We start from the raw sequence: 16,042 nt of genomic DNA, 5'->3' as shown, positions 1-16,042 counted from the left end.
ACAAATACAAAAACTTAGCCTGGCATGGTGGCGGGCGCCTGTAGTTCCAGCTACTCAGGAGGCTGAGGCAGGAGAAGGGCGTGAACCCTAGGAGGCAGAGCTTGCAGTGAGCCAAGATCGCGCCACTGCATTCCAGCAGCCTGGGCGACAGAGCAAGACTCCGTCTTAAAAAAAAAAAAAGAAAAAGAAAGAAAGAAAGAAGTATGTGGCGCCTCCCCCTCACTTTCTCTCTGTTGCTCTTGCTTTCACCATGTGATGTGCCTGCCCCCACTTCACCTTCTGCCATGATTGGAAGCCTCTTGAGGCTTCCCCCAGAAGCAGATGCTGCTATGCTTCCTGTACAGCCTGCAGAATCGTGAGCCAATTAAACCTCTTTTCTTATGAATTACCCAGTTCCAGATATTTCTATATAGGAAAACACGAATAGACTAATACACTCTATTAGCCAAGGGACTAATTACCTTCAACAACATTACCTACCTTGTCATTTCCTTCAACAGTATTATCCACATCTGTCATTGTGTCTACATCTGTCACCATCTTTTTTCCATCTGCACTTCCCATTAACTCCTCCTACCCCTCAAAGACTCACCTCTCCATGAAATGGCTCTAAAATCCTATTAAATTCATGAGGCACTTTAAAATTCTTATCTTCCGTATCTTTGCTGTATTTTCTGCAACTTTTTTTTTTTTTTTCTTTTGAGACAGGGTCTCACACTCTGTCACCCAGGCTGGAGTGTCGTGTAATCAGGGCTCACTGCAGCCTCGACCTCCTGGGCCCAAGTGATCCTCCCACCTCAGCTTTCCAAGTAGCTGGGATTACAGGCACTTGCCACCATGCCCACCTAGTTAAAAAAAATTTTTTGTGTGGAGATCGGGTCTTACTATGTTGCTCAGGCTGGTCTTGAACTCCTGGGCTCAACTAATCCTCCCAGCCTGGCTTCCCAAATTGCTGGGATTACAGAAAACATGGGGTTTCTAACAATGATGTCTTTGGCCATTTCCACTTCCCACTGCCTATGAGCTCTTAAACCTTCATTCAAGGCTTATCACAATCTGGAGTCCCAACTTGGGCAGGTCGACTTTGGACTTTTGTTTCCTCATCTATCAAATCAAAGAAGCAGATTCTCATCACTTTTTCTTCTGGCTCAAAATTACATTTCTAAGCCTTCCCTGGTCCTTCTCAGCTGGAACCCATCTTCCTCCTCTGAATATGGGTCAAAGGTTCTTTGTACCTATCACTATCGCATCAATTCATCCAAGAAATCATTTGCACATCCCCTGTATGTTGGGAGTTGTGTCAGAGGAAGAAGAGGGAAAGAGATAGACCTGGCCCCTGCCACCAAGAGCAGATATCCACAAGACAGACCTGCCCCCTGCTACCGGTGTGTGTACATGCAGTTCAAGCTCTTATGAGATACTTCCTTTAAGAGCCACAGCTAGCTACGTATCCCGTTAGGGCTTTGTACAAAGTGGGTACAAAGAAGGGTTTGCCAAAAGCATGAAAAGCCCTTATGCACCTAACTGTTACCTGCTCACCTGACTATGCTCTTGGGGCCAGTAGGAAGATCCCCCGGGAAGGAGATGTGGCTGGGCACTTTCCCCAAACACTGCCTATTTTAACACTAGTGGGGAAAGACTTCAGATTCTCAATAAGGGGAAAAACAAGCTTCGTAAAGGACAGGCCCTTTGTTTTTAGGCACTGGAGTGAGATTTTAAATAGTGGTACTTTTCACTTCAGATAGAGGATTCAAGTTTATTTATTTTTCTTTCTTTCTTTCTTTTTTTTTTTGCTTAAGTAAAGCCAGATGCTAAGCAAGATATGAATCATATGGAAAGCTTTTAAAGGTGGTGAGGACAAATGATCACTTTGGTTCAAATCACTAAAGTACTCAAAGAATGCTCACACTGAAGCATCAGGAATGCAAACATGATAAAAAATTTAAAAGTACCCTTATGAGAAAACATTTTAAAAATGGCAATGACGGTAAGCTGGTCAGGTTCTACCACAGACTGTTGGGTCTGCGGCTTCTTATCGGGAGTTTTCTCACAAGAAGTTTTCAAACAGCAAAACCAAAATGATTCCGGGAACTACAGTGTTGAACACTCTTCAGTAAGTAGAGTCTCTGAACCGGAACAACCTGCCATGGCACACACATTTTGCTTCATTCATGCTTCCAGTGATTCCTCTTGCGAGCTTTTTCTGTGCATTTGGCCTAGAAGGACAGTTTGGGGTTGACAATGATGGTACTGTTGAACCCAAGAGATTCCATGTTCTAAGGGGTTCTCAGGGCCTGCTGAGATGTGTTCCATCAGCAGAGAAACCATGATGTGGCACTCAGCAGATTCAGGTTCCCAGGAAACTCAAGGTAAACCCAAAGGTTTATTTGGGACATCAACCATTTTAGGGTTGGAAGACACAGGAGGATACAAATGATTGCTGCAATACACAAAAGTTTTATTTTTGACTTCCTTCTTCTTTTCTGAAGGCAAAATAAAATAGAACTGAACATCAATGAATTTTGTACAACAAAAACAGCTTTTAATATGGAATAGTCCATGAACATTTTAAAATCTCGGAATGGCTTCCCTTTTTCAAAGTCATGCTTTCTTGCGGTCCACGAGGAGTTGGCACGGAGGAGACAGTGGCAGCAGTGGGTGAGGTGACTGGAGGACAGGGCTTCTCTCAGATCCGTGTTAGCTGGTGCCACAGACTGGATGGGAGGATGCTCTCCACTTTCTCCATGACAAAGTTTAAGGGGGCAAACAAAGTGCTGAGGAACTGCAAGAAACCAGACAGACACAGAAGTCAGCAGAAACCTTGTTCAAGACTATAAAACAAACCTCTCCACCCACTCTTGCAGCTTAAGTCACTGCATTACGAAAGTCTCAAAAGGCAACCATTTCATCTTTATGTTTACAGGAAACATCAGCTGATGGTCAAACCTGCATTCCAGTCCTTGGCCCCAGCACTGTTAGATAAGGGGGAGAAGTGTCAGCTGACAGCCCCCTCACTCCCCTGACAGGTGGCCCACAGTCCTGAGGTCTTCCTGCTAGTCTTTAGCATCTGCTGGCTGCCATGCAGATGACTGGTGTCGTCAAACAGGAATGACAGATTGGTGGCAAGTGGGCACAAGAGTTAAAAAGATGGTGACAACTTAGACCAGCTGCTCATCTAGCTGGGCGTACAGCTCACTTTCAATGGAAAAGGCAATTTTAAAGGTCAAGTGTGTTGTGTATGAATTTCTTTGCGATTCCACTGCCTCCCAAATAGCAGCCTGGGATCCTGTCTGAGCCATGTGTTTAGCAGCATGCCTGGGACCCTGGGAGAAGGCGGCAAACTGGCTATTCCATGGAGGACAGATCCTTGTTAAGAGGAGTTGTTCCAAGTGCACCTCTGGGAACTCTTTCATTTGGTTACTAAATTCCTTTCTGCTTTTCATGTAGAGAATAAAGCTCATTAGCTATCTTTTAAGAAAGCCAAGTGCTTCACGTGAGACTCTTTTTAAAATATTATCAAATCCATTCTAATTCTGTTCTTGTGAAGAATCAGCTTCACTCCACACCCCATCCAGCATCTGGCAGAAGAGGTGCCCTACCCATCGGGGAAGAGAGAGTGGTTGGGATGGTTTCATTGCCCTCTCTCTGCTCAGAACCCAGGTATTGTCTCACTGGGGTTCAACACCTGGTTCCTTTTCTGTGGAGCCCTTTGTCCTAAGCCCTTGTCCATTACACAGCACCATCCATACTACCAAGAATTTCTCATAGAAATGTAGTGCAATGTGTGTGTATATATGCAGAGGGGATCACAGTTCTGAGGTCAAGCAAGTTTAGTACATTTAATGAAGTTAAATCAGGCTCCTTTACTAGGTATACGTTCCGTGGACTGTGGGTCTTTGAAAAGAGGTATGGTGGGCAAGTTTCCCAAACTTGCTAACCCAGAATCTTTCCTGTTGTTTTGTTTTGTTTTTTGGACCCGTAGAACGGGTCCAAAACCAGTTTCACACTGAGAAGGCCCGCAACACATTATATAGCCAGATCATCAAATGCGAGATCCATAAAATGGAAAATCAAGACACCATAAAATTTGGGATCCTTCTCCAACCTGTGTTTTACACCAATTAAATGTATTTATTTAGTAAGGCAATTAAGTGCTGGGTGAAATATAAAGGGGTGTGGGACAAAACTAAACTCCCACTGTCAGGACGCTCAAAGCCCAGTGAAGGAGGGGGCCATGAAGATCTGGACAGAGCAAACTAATAACCAGATAGGCTATGATGGCAATCAGGATAGAGGCCCAAACAAAGCACTGGGACTGGAAAAGGGAGAGAATCCATTCTGTTGAAAGCAGCAGGAATACTTTTGAGAATGAGGCAAGTAAAACGGACTCCAGTGGATGCTTGGAATATGAAGAGAGAGAGATGGGGTAAGGATGGTAAAGAAATAGGAGCAGGGTGGGCCCTGCAGGCTCAGTAAACAGCCAGAAGAGAAATGGAAAAGCAACCGTATCACCAGAAGGTAGTAAATGGTTCAGTTTAGCTAGGACAGTTAGAAGAAGTAGAGTTCAAAAGTGGCTAGAAGGATACTGGGGAGGGTCCTGTGTGCCAGGCTGGGTCTGCAGTTAAGAAACAGACAGCCATGTCAGTGCTTCAGCAAAGAGGAGACGGTGCCATCCTCAAGCGGGTGCCAGGTACATGGCAGTTTCTGATAACCTTCTGAAATTATCCTTTGTTGAGTGCATAGAACCACCCTATGGAATAGATGGCCTATCCTTTTCAGTTTAGAGCTGGCTGGACTGGGTGCACCCACGAATGCAGTTGGAAGGCATCATGGGAGATAATGGGCCTGGGAATGAGGCATTACTGCCCAATTACTCTGAAAGCATTTGTAAAATCCTAGTTATAAAAGAATAATATGGAGCAAGTCTACTGATTGCCTTCACCCAACGTGATACGAAATACACACATAATATGTGTACATACATAATTATATATGTCTGCGTATGTGTATATCTACATACACAGACACATATATAATCAGAGACCACCAAGGCTCCACAAACCACAGCATCTGTCTATAATGCTCAACTCCATCAAGAGGAGTTAAAGTGTTATAGTGGTCTGGATAAACCAGAGATTCTGACAGGTGGTAGAAGATAGGGCTTAATAAACAAGGTGATATTGCTGGCAAAGTTATATCCTGAAGACTTGGCCAAAAACAGATTTAGAACTGTTGAAGTTGTGGTTGAGTGGGGAAGGAACTGCTGAATATTGAGCCACTGCAGCCATGGAGCTGTTGCAACTGCTGAACATGAGCCAGCACAGCTAGGTAACAGGCATCGCTCCAAGTCTGTACTCTGGGTGATTCACACACACTAAAATGTGCGGACCTCAGGGAGCCACACCTTGAGCTGCAGAATGAATGGAGATGTTACAATGTTGGCTTAAAATAAAGGTCTTTTTTGTTTTTTATTTGTTTGCTTTGTTTTGGGCACTAACCTGACTTGGATAAAAAGCACAAAAGTGAGGCCTCTGAAAATCAGGAGGACAGCTTCATCCTGTTTGATGTCCAAAAATGCTCCCTTTTCCCCATGCTGCACAGCAAAGTACAGTGGTCCCTTCTTTCCTGGATGACACCTGCCCTTCTCAACAAGGTTCCACAAGAATACTAAGCCCCAACGCCTCCAACATATAGAATAATTCTCTTCTATCCCTCCTATCTAGAATGCTCCATCCTTGCGAGAATTCACAAAGACTCGCTTGAACTTTTTCCTAGAGGGCCTAACTTACTCTCTCAAAAACCCCAGTTGAGATGTGCTTCCTTCATTATTAAGCCACCTTCCCCCACAGCATGCCTTCCATCGCATACCTGCAAGGAGGCAGCAGGCAATGTAATGAGGTGTCTGAAGTTGCTAAACCCTTCCACTTTGTAACCAAATAAAGGCCAGTGGCTCTATCAGGAGATATTTTTAAAAATGTCTGGAGGTACATGACTGGCTTGGGATGCTCAGTTGTATTTCTGAGCATGTTTGAAAATAAGTCAGTATTTTTTAGCTGGAGACCCAACCAATACACAAGGAGAAACAGCAGTTTTCACTTGACTTAAGGGGCACTTTACTGCTGAAAAGTTAAGTCTGAATGAGCAACACCAAGAAAACCTGGAACGGCCTATTTATCTCGATGTCTAAAACTGTCCAGAGGGCAAAGATACATGGTCAAATCTTTAACCAAAATGCCCCAGGATTCAATGAGTGTCTCGTGGTGAGAAAATGCAACTGAACTAGTAAAAAAAGAGAATGACACTTCAATTGCCTGATCTTCCCTTTCCTGAAACACCATCACTTAGAAGGTCACGGCTCCCAACAGGCTTCATTAACATTCAAAACGCCTCCGCTTATCTGAATAACTTCCAGGTGCCCTACTGCAATCAGACAATTGACATTTCACGGTAATCAATATCAGGCTTCAAAGAGGTCGAGGCCTATAAGTGACGATGAGAGTCAGAAATCAGGAGTCTCAGTCTCAGGGAAGGAGAGACACTAGAGAAGGAAAGACAGAGGGGTCAGAATCCTGACCTTCCCACATTCTGTGAGGAGGTGGGTTTGGAATGATAACGTAGTTATATGTGCAAGCTTATCTTTGTAACTAAACATTCTAGGAAGAGTTAGTCCTAAATCACTGAGGTAGATTAGATTAGGGGGAAATGCCAGTGGAAGCTGCTCCTTCCACTATTTCCCAGTGGTTCACGCTTCCCTGTGGGCTTCCTTATGGGCCGCACATCATGGTCACCATGTAAACACGCTGGAGAGTTCCCAAGCCCACAGCTGGGGGTGGCAGTGCAATCTCTCTGCATCTACTAAAGGTCATCGTCCCAGGGACATTATCTCAGGAAAGGACTGAGAAAATCACTTTCACAAGCTGCAAATGGTCGCAGGCAGCCTCTAGGGCAGTTGTGATAACCTGCGGGGTGTGGGGTGCGGGGTGGGTGTGGGGTGGGAGCTTCGGGAGGGGCCTAATGACCAGGGTGAAGATGCAGAGAAGACTCTGGGGGCAGGTTGAGGAGGCGGAGGGAGAAGGGGCTTGTCTCATTCAGGCCATCCATCTTCCTTCCCCACACAGTCTCTACAGACATTTTATGAAGGGCAAGATAAATGTGATTCTCCAGACAGAGGTTGAAATGCAAACTTATCTAAAGTACATTTGAAAACTATGGGGAGCTGACCAAACTACCACACCTTGGTAGAGCAGAAAATATGAGGATCCTAAAGGCAGATTTATATTTTATTCAATCATTTGATGCTATACTCAAAAACCAAAGCTCTGAAAACATGAAATGAAGCGAGTGGTGTCCTGTCCCGCATCCGTAATGAACACCCCTCTGCTACACTCTGGAAGCACAGCTGTATGGCCAGTCCTAGAGAACACCCAGTTGTATTCTAGTTGCTGTCCTTCCCTCTGCATTCCCAATCCCCTTGCTGGTTAAAGCAGGCTCAGGCAATTATTCATTCCATTCAATAGAGTGGTTGTACAGCTATGTCACCAGGGGAGCGCTTGACAACTGAGTTGCCCATGCTGACCCCAGACCAAGAAAGTTCGGGTTGTGGGGACAGGCCTCAGTAGCTTTTAAGTTTCTCGATGATTCCAAGGTACAGCCAGGGAAACCACTGATTCCTGAAAAGCTTCCACCTGAACAGCTCTGACGGCACACCATGCAGCTGCAAGTGGCTGCTTCAAGGTTCAGCTTTCCAAGCAGTGTCCCTGGAAGGAGAGAGTAAAATGCCCTCAATCTCTATCCTCAGAATCTGCTGGGGGCTTTGTGAAAAATACAGATTCCTCCTGCTAATACTCAAGATTTTGGATTTCTGGTGGTGCGGCCAGGTGAATATGTAGACTGGAGGCTGGGAATCTCTATTGATTCCAAACTCCCACCAAGTGCTATTACAGTTAGTTTAATGAGGAATACTGGACTAATGACATATTTTTACAAATATGCTCTAAAAATATTTAATAGAAAACATGAAAGACCAATAATTGTTTAATGTAAATATATTCTTATTTTAAATTTTACTAAGTCACACTCAGAATTTTGGCAACTGCTTTTACTCAGAGATTGGCTAGGGAGTAGAAGAAAATAACAAGTAGTATAGGTCCATAAACTAAGGAACATCCAAGGCAGCAATATGGGTGATAATGGGTGTAGAAATCATGTCATGCACAGAAGACTTAAGGAAATGCGAGATATTCTACCTGGAGGAAAAAGCAGGTAGTTGGTTAGAGGTGGCCATTAATTAGTGAGCTGTCCTAAGAATTTGCAGGAGGAAGGAGGGCTGTTTGGTGTACCCTCAGTATAGAATAGGAATAAGTGGGAACCAAAGGGAGGCAGATTTTTACAGTACAAGGAAAAGTTGAGTCATCCAATAATCAAATGGGCTTTAATGTTTATAAATATGTGAGCGCCCCATCACTGAAAGTATTCAAGATGAGTCTAGGTGAACCCCACTCAGGGTTGCTGTTAAAGGTAATTTGCTTCAGGTCCCTTTCAACTCTAAGAGGCTATGATTATAAGCATACAAGAAGAAAAAAAAATGCTAAGCTGTATCTGCTTTTTCCATTGATTCTTTCTGCAGAGACCACTACCATTTATTATTTAATAACCATTTATTGAAAACCTCCTATGTGCAAGGCACTGTGCAAAGCCTTGGGGATACAGAGATAAGGAAGACACCGTCCTGCTCTCAAGGAGCTCACATTCTAAATGGGACAGACAAGTTTTCAACAATTATAATACGGTACAAGAAATGTGAGAATATACATATTCATGGAATACTGCGGGATCATAGAGGAGAGACACCTAACTCAGCTTAGAAGAACTTTAAAGAAAGCTGAGCATAAAAGAACGAAGAGGCATTAGTAGAGTGGATGAGCAGGGTGGTGACAGTGAAGGGCATACCACGTACAGCAAACAGCACGTGCAAAGGCGCAGAAATGTGCAAGAGCCTGGTGCATCTGGGAATGGTGAGTGATCCATTATGGCTGAGGAGCAGTGACTGTGCAAGAGTTGGGAGAGCTAAGGCTGAGAGGTAAGCAAGGGCCAGATCATAAAGAGCCTTTGGATGCCATGCTGAACAACTGGGACTTGATCCTGAAGTCAGTGAGAAACCACTGGAGAAATGTAAGCAGGGAAGTGACATGCTCACACGTGCAATTCAGAAAGACCATTCTTGTATCAGCATAAAAGAAAGACTGGTGGAGGATAAGATAGGAAGCAAGGAGACCAGTTAAGACTATGGCAGGAGTTCAGGCAAGAAATAACTAGGACCTAGACTAAGAGGGATGCTTTGGGAAAAGGAGGGAAAGAAGAGGTGAATCACATTTACTGAAGGCCTAGTTGCTTAGGAGGTTAGAACTGATGGATTGTGAAGGCCGAGACAGATGGGATGTGGGGAGTGAGAGAGGGAAGAGTTTGGAAGGGCTGCTGAGTTTCTGGCTTGAGCAACAGGGTAGATGGCAGAGGTCAGGAATACGGGAGGAGGAGCAGTTTTGGTAAGAGGAGTGATGCAGTGGGGTAAGAGGAGTGATGAGTTCAGTTTTGGAGATGTTGAGATTGAGGTGCCGGAGGGATTTCCAGTTCATCTTCAACACGCATGAAAATACTCTTGCAATTCCAGTCCCTGAACTCTGCCGAGCAGAAAATGTCACTCATCTGGAAACGGATTAAATCAACCCAGCCAAGTTAGAAATCGTCCTTTCTGATTGCACTTGCCTTGAAATCTGAATGGAGTTCCAGGGAAGCAATTGATACTCTTTTCCTTATTCCTTCTGTTTGAAACTCATCTGTGGCAAGATCAGTAAGCTTATCCTCAACTGCATGTGCAGGTTGAATGGTCAGTTTTCAACAAAGAAACAATGGTTCTTGGCTGTCAATGCAGATGGCTTTTCTTATTAAAGCTCCTCTCCTCAAGCTCCTTAAAGACGCTTAATGGATTTCCATATTTCTAAATGTCATTTCAGTTTATTTCTTAATAAGCCCTTCACACCCTCTGTTTATTCCTTAAACAAGCCAAGGGTTTGCAGCCTTTTAAAAAATTATTTAAATCATCTTTGAAAACGTAAATCTCATCCTTCACTAAGGAAAGACCCATGATATCCAAAGATTAGAAATAATGTCATTCAATTTACAGAAAACTGAATAATTTCCCACACATTTTTCATTTGCTAGGATTCCCCAAATCATTCCATCCTTTTGGACCTCCTGCATTTTTTGGAAACGGCTGAGAATTTGTGAAAAGAGGCAAGGCATGCAGTAACAACCTGCACTTTCTCATTTGACCCTTAGCGCTTTGATTCCATTGATGATCATGAAAATTAAATGGTGAGCAACGATCTTTGCAGGCTCCTATCCATTTCTGCAAGGCAACCCCATTTCTCTTATGCTGCTTCCCTTGGCTTTTCCCGTCCATTCCCCGAGGCCTCCCTCTAGGCAAACACTCACAGCTTTTGCGAAGACCCCCATAAGTTCCGGGAACTGATGTGTCAGGAGGGCCAGCATGGCTGTGAAGGAACATAATCCAGCAGTAAAGAGAATAAAGAAGGGAAGCTCCTTCTTTGGGTAAACTGAGACTTCATGGAAAGCTGTGGAGAAAACCAAAAGGAAAATATCAGGGCTGGAGTAAAATGCATTCTCAGGGAAGGTCTATATGGTGGCGCTGACTCCAGAGCTTGGGAAACAGTTGGAAGCCTATTGGAAATGAAAAAATAGCACACCTGACAAACCGTAGCCTAACATCTGACCCAGCCTTTGGAGGCCCATCTGCTGGTCACAAGTCTCCGTCCAGGCTTCAGCACTTTAAGTGGAGGCAGGAGGGGGCGAATTTGGGGGTGTCACCCCTTCATGGGAGGGAAGAGGAGCACCGCCTATGCCTAATGTATAGTATTTTTTTCTCAAAAGCAAACACAGCTAAAACAACGAAATTACTCAAATTACAAAACAGGTGTTCATTGTACAAAACCTGGAAAATCCAAAATCGAGTATACAGGGAAAAAAGGCGCCCCGTCTATATGTTTTCCTTCCTGTATTTTAAAAATCATTATAACGAGGTGATACTAGTTTCTCCTGTATTTTTTCCTGGCACTCTGTAAGGATGTCAGTGGAGGATGCCACCCTCATAGAGAGATATCCAGTGAGGACCTCACGTGTAGGTCTATTCAAACTGCAAGACGGGAAGGTCAAGGCTGCTAGGGTTATCTGGCACAATTGTAAGAGACTCTAGATGACAAATAACTTCCAACAACCATCAAAAAACAAGAAAAGCTGGTGCTCTTTAGAGCGCCTTCTATAACTTTTATATTATATTTCAAACATTGGGTTTGGGAAAACCAAAAAGCTGTGGTACAAAGATCAAGAGAATCGCCTCCTTCTCTGTGCTCATTATGATGCTGCCTGAGAGACTGCCTGGGTCGATGGGGCTGGCCTGCAGGAGGAGAAAGAGCCAAGTGCTGGGGGTGCTGCGGGAGAGGCTGTGAAACTGCACGTGAGAAACAGCCCATTCTAACCAAGAGGACCAGAGGGCTCCATGGTCCTCAGGGAATACAAGATCTAGAGGCCTTTCCTCTACCATTCAGCTCCTGTTCCTCAGAGTCCTCAACAGTAACCTACAAGGCTGAATACTGAGGGTGGAGGGAATCCAGGAGGAGCTCCATGCAGACAAACACGCCTACTATGTCCAGGTAGGTCAGCCTGCTGCGATTCAAACACATGGAGCAAGTGTGCTCAGGACCTCATGTGGCTATAATTATACTTTTAATGTGCAAATTATGGGTAGCACTTAAAACAACCTACCTTCTTCATATCCTCACCCTCAACATCCAACCAAAAAAGATTTTGGAGGGAGACCAGACTTGGAGCACTGCATTCAATTAATGTGAGCCATAGTTTTCCATTTCGGGCTTATAAAGATTATCCCTATAAGGTTTCTCTTAAGAACTGTAATCTTGTTCTAATAACTAATCTATCCCCATGGAAACTTAATTGGACTCGATTAAAACATTTAAAAACATTGTACTTTTCAGAAAACTGCCTTTCTTACCAGAAAACCAAAACTTAACAAGGATCTCCCTGAAGTGGGGAGTCAAAAGGTAAACTATGGGCCCACAGTGAGGATTTCTGACATCAAATCTAATGTGTGAGGCACCAGACTCCTTTCACAATCAAGCTCGAACAGTGAGGAACATATCACGGGGATCTCCCAGTTCCCTGGGTAACAAATCTCGCACTGGGTCTGGCTGGCAAGGAGGCAAGTGAGCACCTCCTGCTACCTCAATCTGATGACAGCCATTGAGTTCTGCACCCAGATCCCACTATGCTGGAGACTCATGACTGGCTGGATAATGCTGGTGTTGGAAATCTGGGAATTTACTATGCACCCAGGGCTCTAAGGTTACACTGTTCCTCTGGGGAAAGTACTTATATGTTACAGCTATAAGATATTGATATAACTGGGGCTGGTGAAAGGGCAGAGATGGCAGGAGAGAAGACAGAGAAGGGAGAAGAGCTGAAATTTGGAGCTTATTATCTGAGGGAGAAAAATAGATCCTAAGTCAGGGCCACATGAAGAACCTGACATGATCCTTGTACACAGTATGATTTGATAATAACCATTTAGCCTGAATTGTCAAAACACTGTTGTATTACAGCAAAGCAAAATAATATTTTCCACATGTGGTGTGGGTCGTTAGACTGCTAGCAGTGTAAGGTAGTGGAGGGCAGGGCTTTCCTTTGTGTGCTTTCATACAGTGCTGAGGCTGCACGTGTGCTCTGCACATGGTACTCTGAGCCACTGCATGCAACCCACGAGGTGCTCATGGGAAATCCCTCTGGCCAGAGCACAGCCTCACCACAGAGCATACTGCCCTACCCCACAACTCTACCTCTGGCCATGGTGCCAGCTTCCTGGTACTGCCTGCCCGCCCATGACTCATGAGCAGCTCCCTCTCGGTCAGCAGCTCTTCTTCAAACTCCAGTCTGTGCAGACCACATCTGTCCTGCGGAGCAGCCCAGGCAGAACCCTCACAATGGACCGGCCCAGCACATACCCGCTCAAACCAGGGGTCTCTGTGCTCAGGCCCATCAGTACATAGGGTTTCTTCAGCTACATTTCAATCGTTTGGCGTTTTTCCCTTTGATAAATTTGGAGAGACTTGGAGGAACAGGAAGCCAAACCCACTCACATAACTCACTTGAATACATATGCTATTAAACAAGGACAGGGGTTTGGAGAAAAGTAATAAAAGACAAGGAACATTCTAAACACTGATATTCCCACCTCTTCCAATCCCCACCTTTCGCCACACACCCTCACTGGCTGAAGAGAGGTGAGACTTACATGGAAGCAGCTCTCGGTCTGCTGTTTCTGTACAGATTGGGTAAGGATAAAATAGGTGCCCCTTTTCCAAGGGATAAGGGATCATCCGAAAAGCTGAAAGGGAGAAAAAATATGTCAGAGATGTCCAATGTTTGGGTCATAACTTCCCAACTGCAAAAAGGGACGTTTGAGTATTTTTATAAAAGGGAACGCTTCTACAAAGGAGGCAAGGCTTACCCACCCAAGCTATGTGCCAGATGAAATGTCAGAGATAAATTATGATGTATTACTCACACATTCATCTCACACTATATATTCTGGGCAAACCTCACAAAACTGGGTGGGACAGAGGTGCAGAGGGGTTGGGAAGCCATCAGTATCAATGCCCAGGGTTTCATCATCTACTAAGTATTATTAAAATGTTACGGGCACTAATTCAATATAGCTAAACAAATAGTAATCATGCAAACGTGGATTAAAATGCTTCCCCAAGAAGCAAATGTGGATTGACTTGTTGGAGTTTGTCTAGATGTACAAATATGAAAGGCATTCTACCAAGTTGATTTAAAAAATACTGTTTAAGTGGATTTGAATTCCAATCAAGATGAATAAAAACAAAAATCTAAAAACGTATAACTCGGGAGGCGTTTCTAAACTTTATTAAAAGTTTAAATCTTAAATATCATGTGGGAAAACTGATCTGGAGAGATTAATTATCTGTATTTTGATGACATTAGGTCATCTAAATTCTGCTTTTGTAGCATCAGATGACATTAGGGCTCACACTGAATTACAGCTTTCCAATCAATCCATCCTTTCCCATGATCAAGTGTGTTACTCTCCCTGTTTCAATGTCATCGGCATGTTAGTCTCACTGTTCCTATGAACAGTACTCGTGGAGGTAATTTTTCTTCAACAGATGTCCTCTTACTACAGCCTGCTGCAGATATAAAATATAAAAGCTCTACCCTACTCTGGGAATGTCAGATAACAATCCTTGCCTTCATGTATGTTAGTGAGGGACAGTAAAACATGCAGCAGTATTTTTAGTTTTAAATGCTACATTTCAAGGAATCATAGCTACATCCTCAGCTGTGTAACTACCAGAGCCTTCTCAAAATGCTGTCAATGTACATATTTATCTTTTGCATACTGATTTCAAACACGAATCAGAAACAAAGAATGTTCTCCCTCAAAAGAAATGACAAGGTTCCATTGTAACCAGCATCAGTGCACATATGGTATTTATTCTGGTGTCTGAATATTATTTAAAAGTAAAAACATTATGTATGTGATTCCAGCATTTGGAATGCAGTCAATCTACACCGCAGTGGTATCACTCTGAGGTTACAGCACATTGCCACGGAGAATATAAATCACTATAAATGTGGGATTAGAGCAGAGCCAGTTTGCTGGCAGTTTGCTGAGGTAAAAATGTTATCAATTTTCCTCTCATAACAGAAAACTCTTAAACAGAGATTAAAACATTAAAAACACCCCAGACTTTAACTCTGCTTAAAATGAAAGGCTCACCCTAGTTCAATCAGACCTTTTCTTGCATGCAAACAAAGATGACTTTTGCCCGCTAGAACAAGCAAGAGAGTAGTTCTTTGCACAGGTTGTTAACACACAAAGATCATTCCAAGGAACCAACATCTCTCCATTAGAACCAGACTTTCAAGAGAACGAAACACCCCCAACAGAAACAAACAAAAACAAAAATAAGCCTTTTATGCCTTTATAGGATACACCACAATCTCTTCTGGGAAGTACTGGATTTAAACTTAAACTACATTATGGCAGGATTTTAATGCCATTTCCCATAAATGATGGCTGCTACAAAAGCATCTGAAAAATGTGGAAAAACCTACGTGGGAAGTTGTTTTTTTTTTTGTTTTGTTTTTTGTTTTTTCCAAATCCAGATTCTCCATGTGCAAAGGGCTGCTGGGTTGCTGTAATTAAGAATCTGTTCAAGTTCATATGATATAAATATAAACCCTCAGTTTTCAAAGTGGCTATAAATTTGAATGCTAAATTTTATTCAAAATTGAAGTCAGTTTGCACTTCAGGGAGTAATTTTTTAAATGAAATACAGGAGTGCAAGATCTTGAGCGTGCTCAACCATAGAAATCTAATGGTTGGTTGGTGTCTTTTCAGTCAAATGCTACATGTTTTTCACTCCAATATTTGGCACGCATACAGGATTTTGTGTGTCAAGTTGGCCTTTTCCTTTTTCTAATTGGTTCTGGCCTTTCTGGAGAGGTTAGAGACACAATACAACTTTAAAAAGAGTGCATGTGTACACACAGCCACCCACCCACACCCTCTTCCCGGATTGCCCTCCACCCCCATGATTATAAAGATGCTTATAGTGGTCTTAAAATCTCTCTCATGTCAGCTGTCATTTGCATTGAGCTCATAAAATAATAATAAGGCTTTTGGCTTCACTAAACAAAAGCAAATACAATTTCTGCTTGCAATTCTATCCTTTACCCACCCTGCAGTGCAGGGCCCAGTCAAGTGTGAGATAAGCAGGGGAGGTCCGGAGAGAGGCCGGGAGAGGCACTGCACAAGCCTTGCCAGCGTCACCTCCCACCTCCTGGTCCCTTTCACTGCTAAGACATGCAACTGCTCCATGACAGCCTTGTGCCTTTTGCAACTGTCCAGAAATTTTGCGAATCT

General features: G+C 43.5%; 1 protein-coding gene across 16 annotated transcripts in view; it reads right to left on the bottom strand.

Annotated features, from left to right (window-relative positions):
• Positions 1 to 2,369: 2,369 nt before the first annotated feature.
• The window catches only part of ST7 (suppression of tumorigenicity 7), a 278,422-nt gene continuing 264,749 nt past the window's right edge, over positions 2,370 to 16,042 (bottom strand). For 5 of the 16 annotated variants that reach the window (XM_030932964.1, XM_030932973.1, XM_010389341.1 and 2 more), the window contains 3 exons: positions 13,382 to 13,474; positions 10,492 to 10,631; positions 2,438 to 2,782 (listed from right to left, as the gene is read on the bottom strand). In XM_030932964.1, coding sequence (XP_030788824.1) covers positions 2,687 to 2,782; positions 10,492 to 10,631; positions 13,382 to 13,474 — 329 coding nt within the window. In that variant the 3' untranslated portion in view covers positions 2,438 to 2,686. Of the gene's footprint in view, positions 2,783 to 8,586; positions 9,703 to 10,491; positions 10,632 to 13,381; positions 13,475 to 16,042 lie in introns of those variants that run through there. The other 11 variants (XM_030932961.1, XM_010389339.2, XM_030932968.1 and 8 more) reach the window with 8 other exon arrangements.

Source organism: Rhinopithecus roxellana, chromosome 6 (genome assembly GCF_007565055.1).
Source record: "Rhinopithecus roxellana isolate Shanxi Qingling chromosome 6, ASM756505v1, whole genome shotgun sequence".
In the NCBI taxonomy this organism is placed as follows: domain Eukaryota; kingdom Metazoa; phylum Chordata; class Mammalia; order Primates; family Cercopithecidae; genus Rhinopithecus; species Rhinopithecus roxellana.
This window is presented reverse-complemented; position numbering and strand designations above follow the sequence as displayed.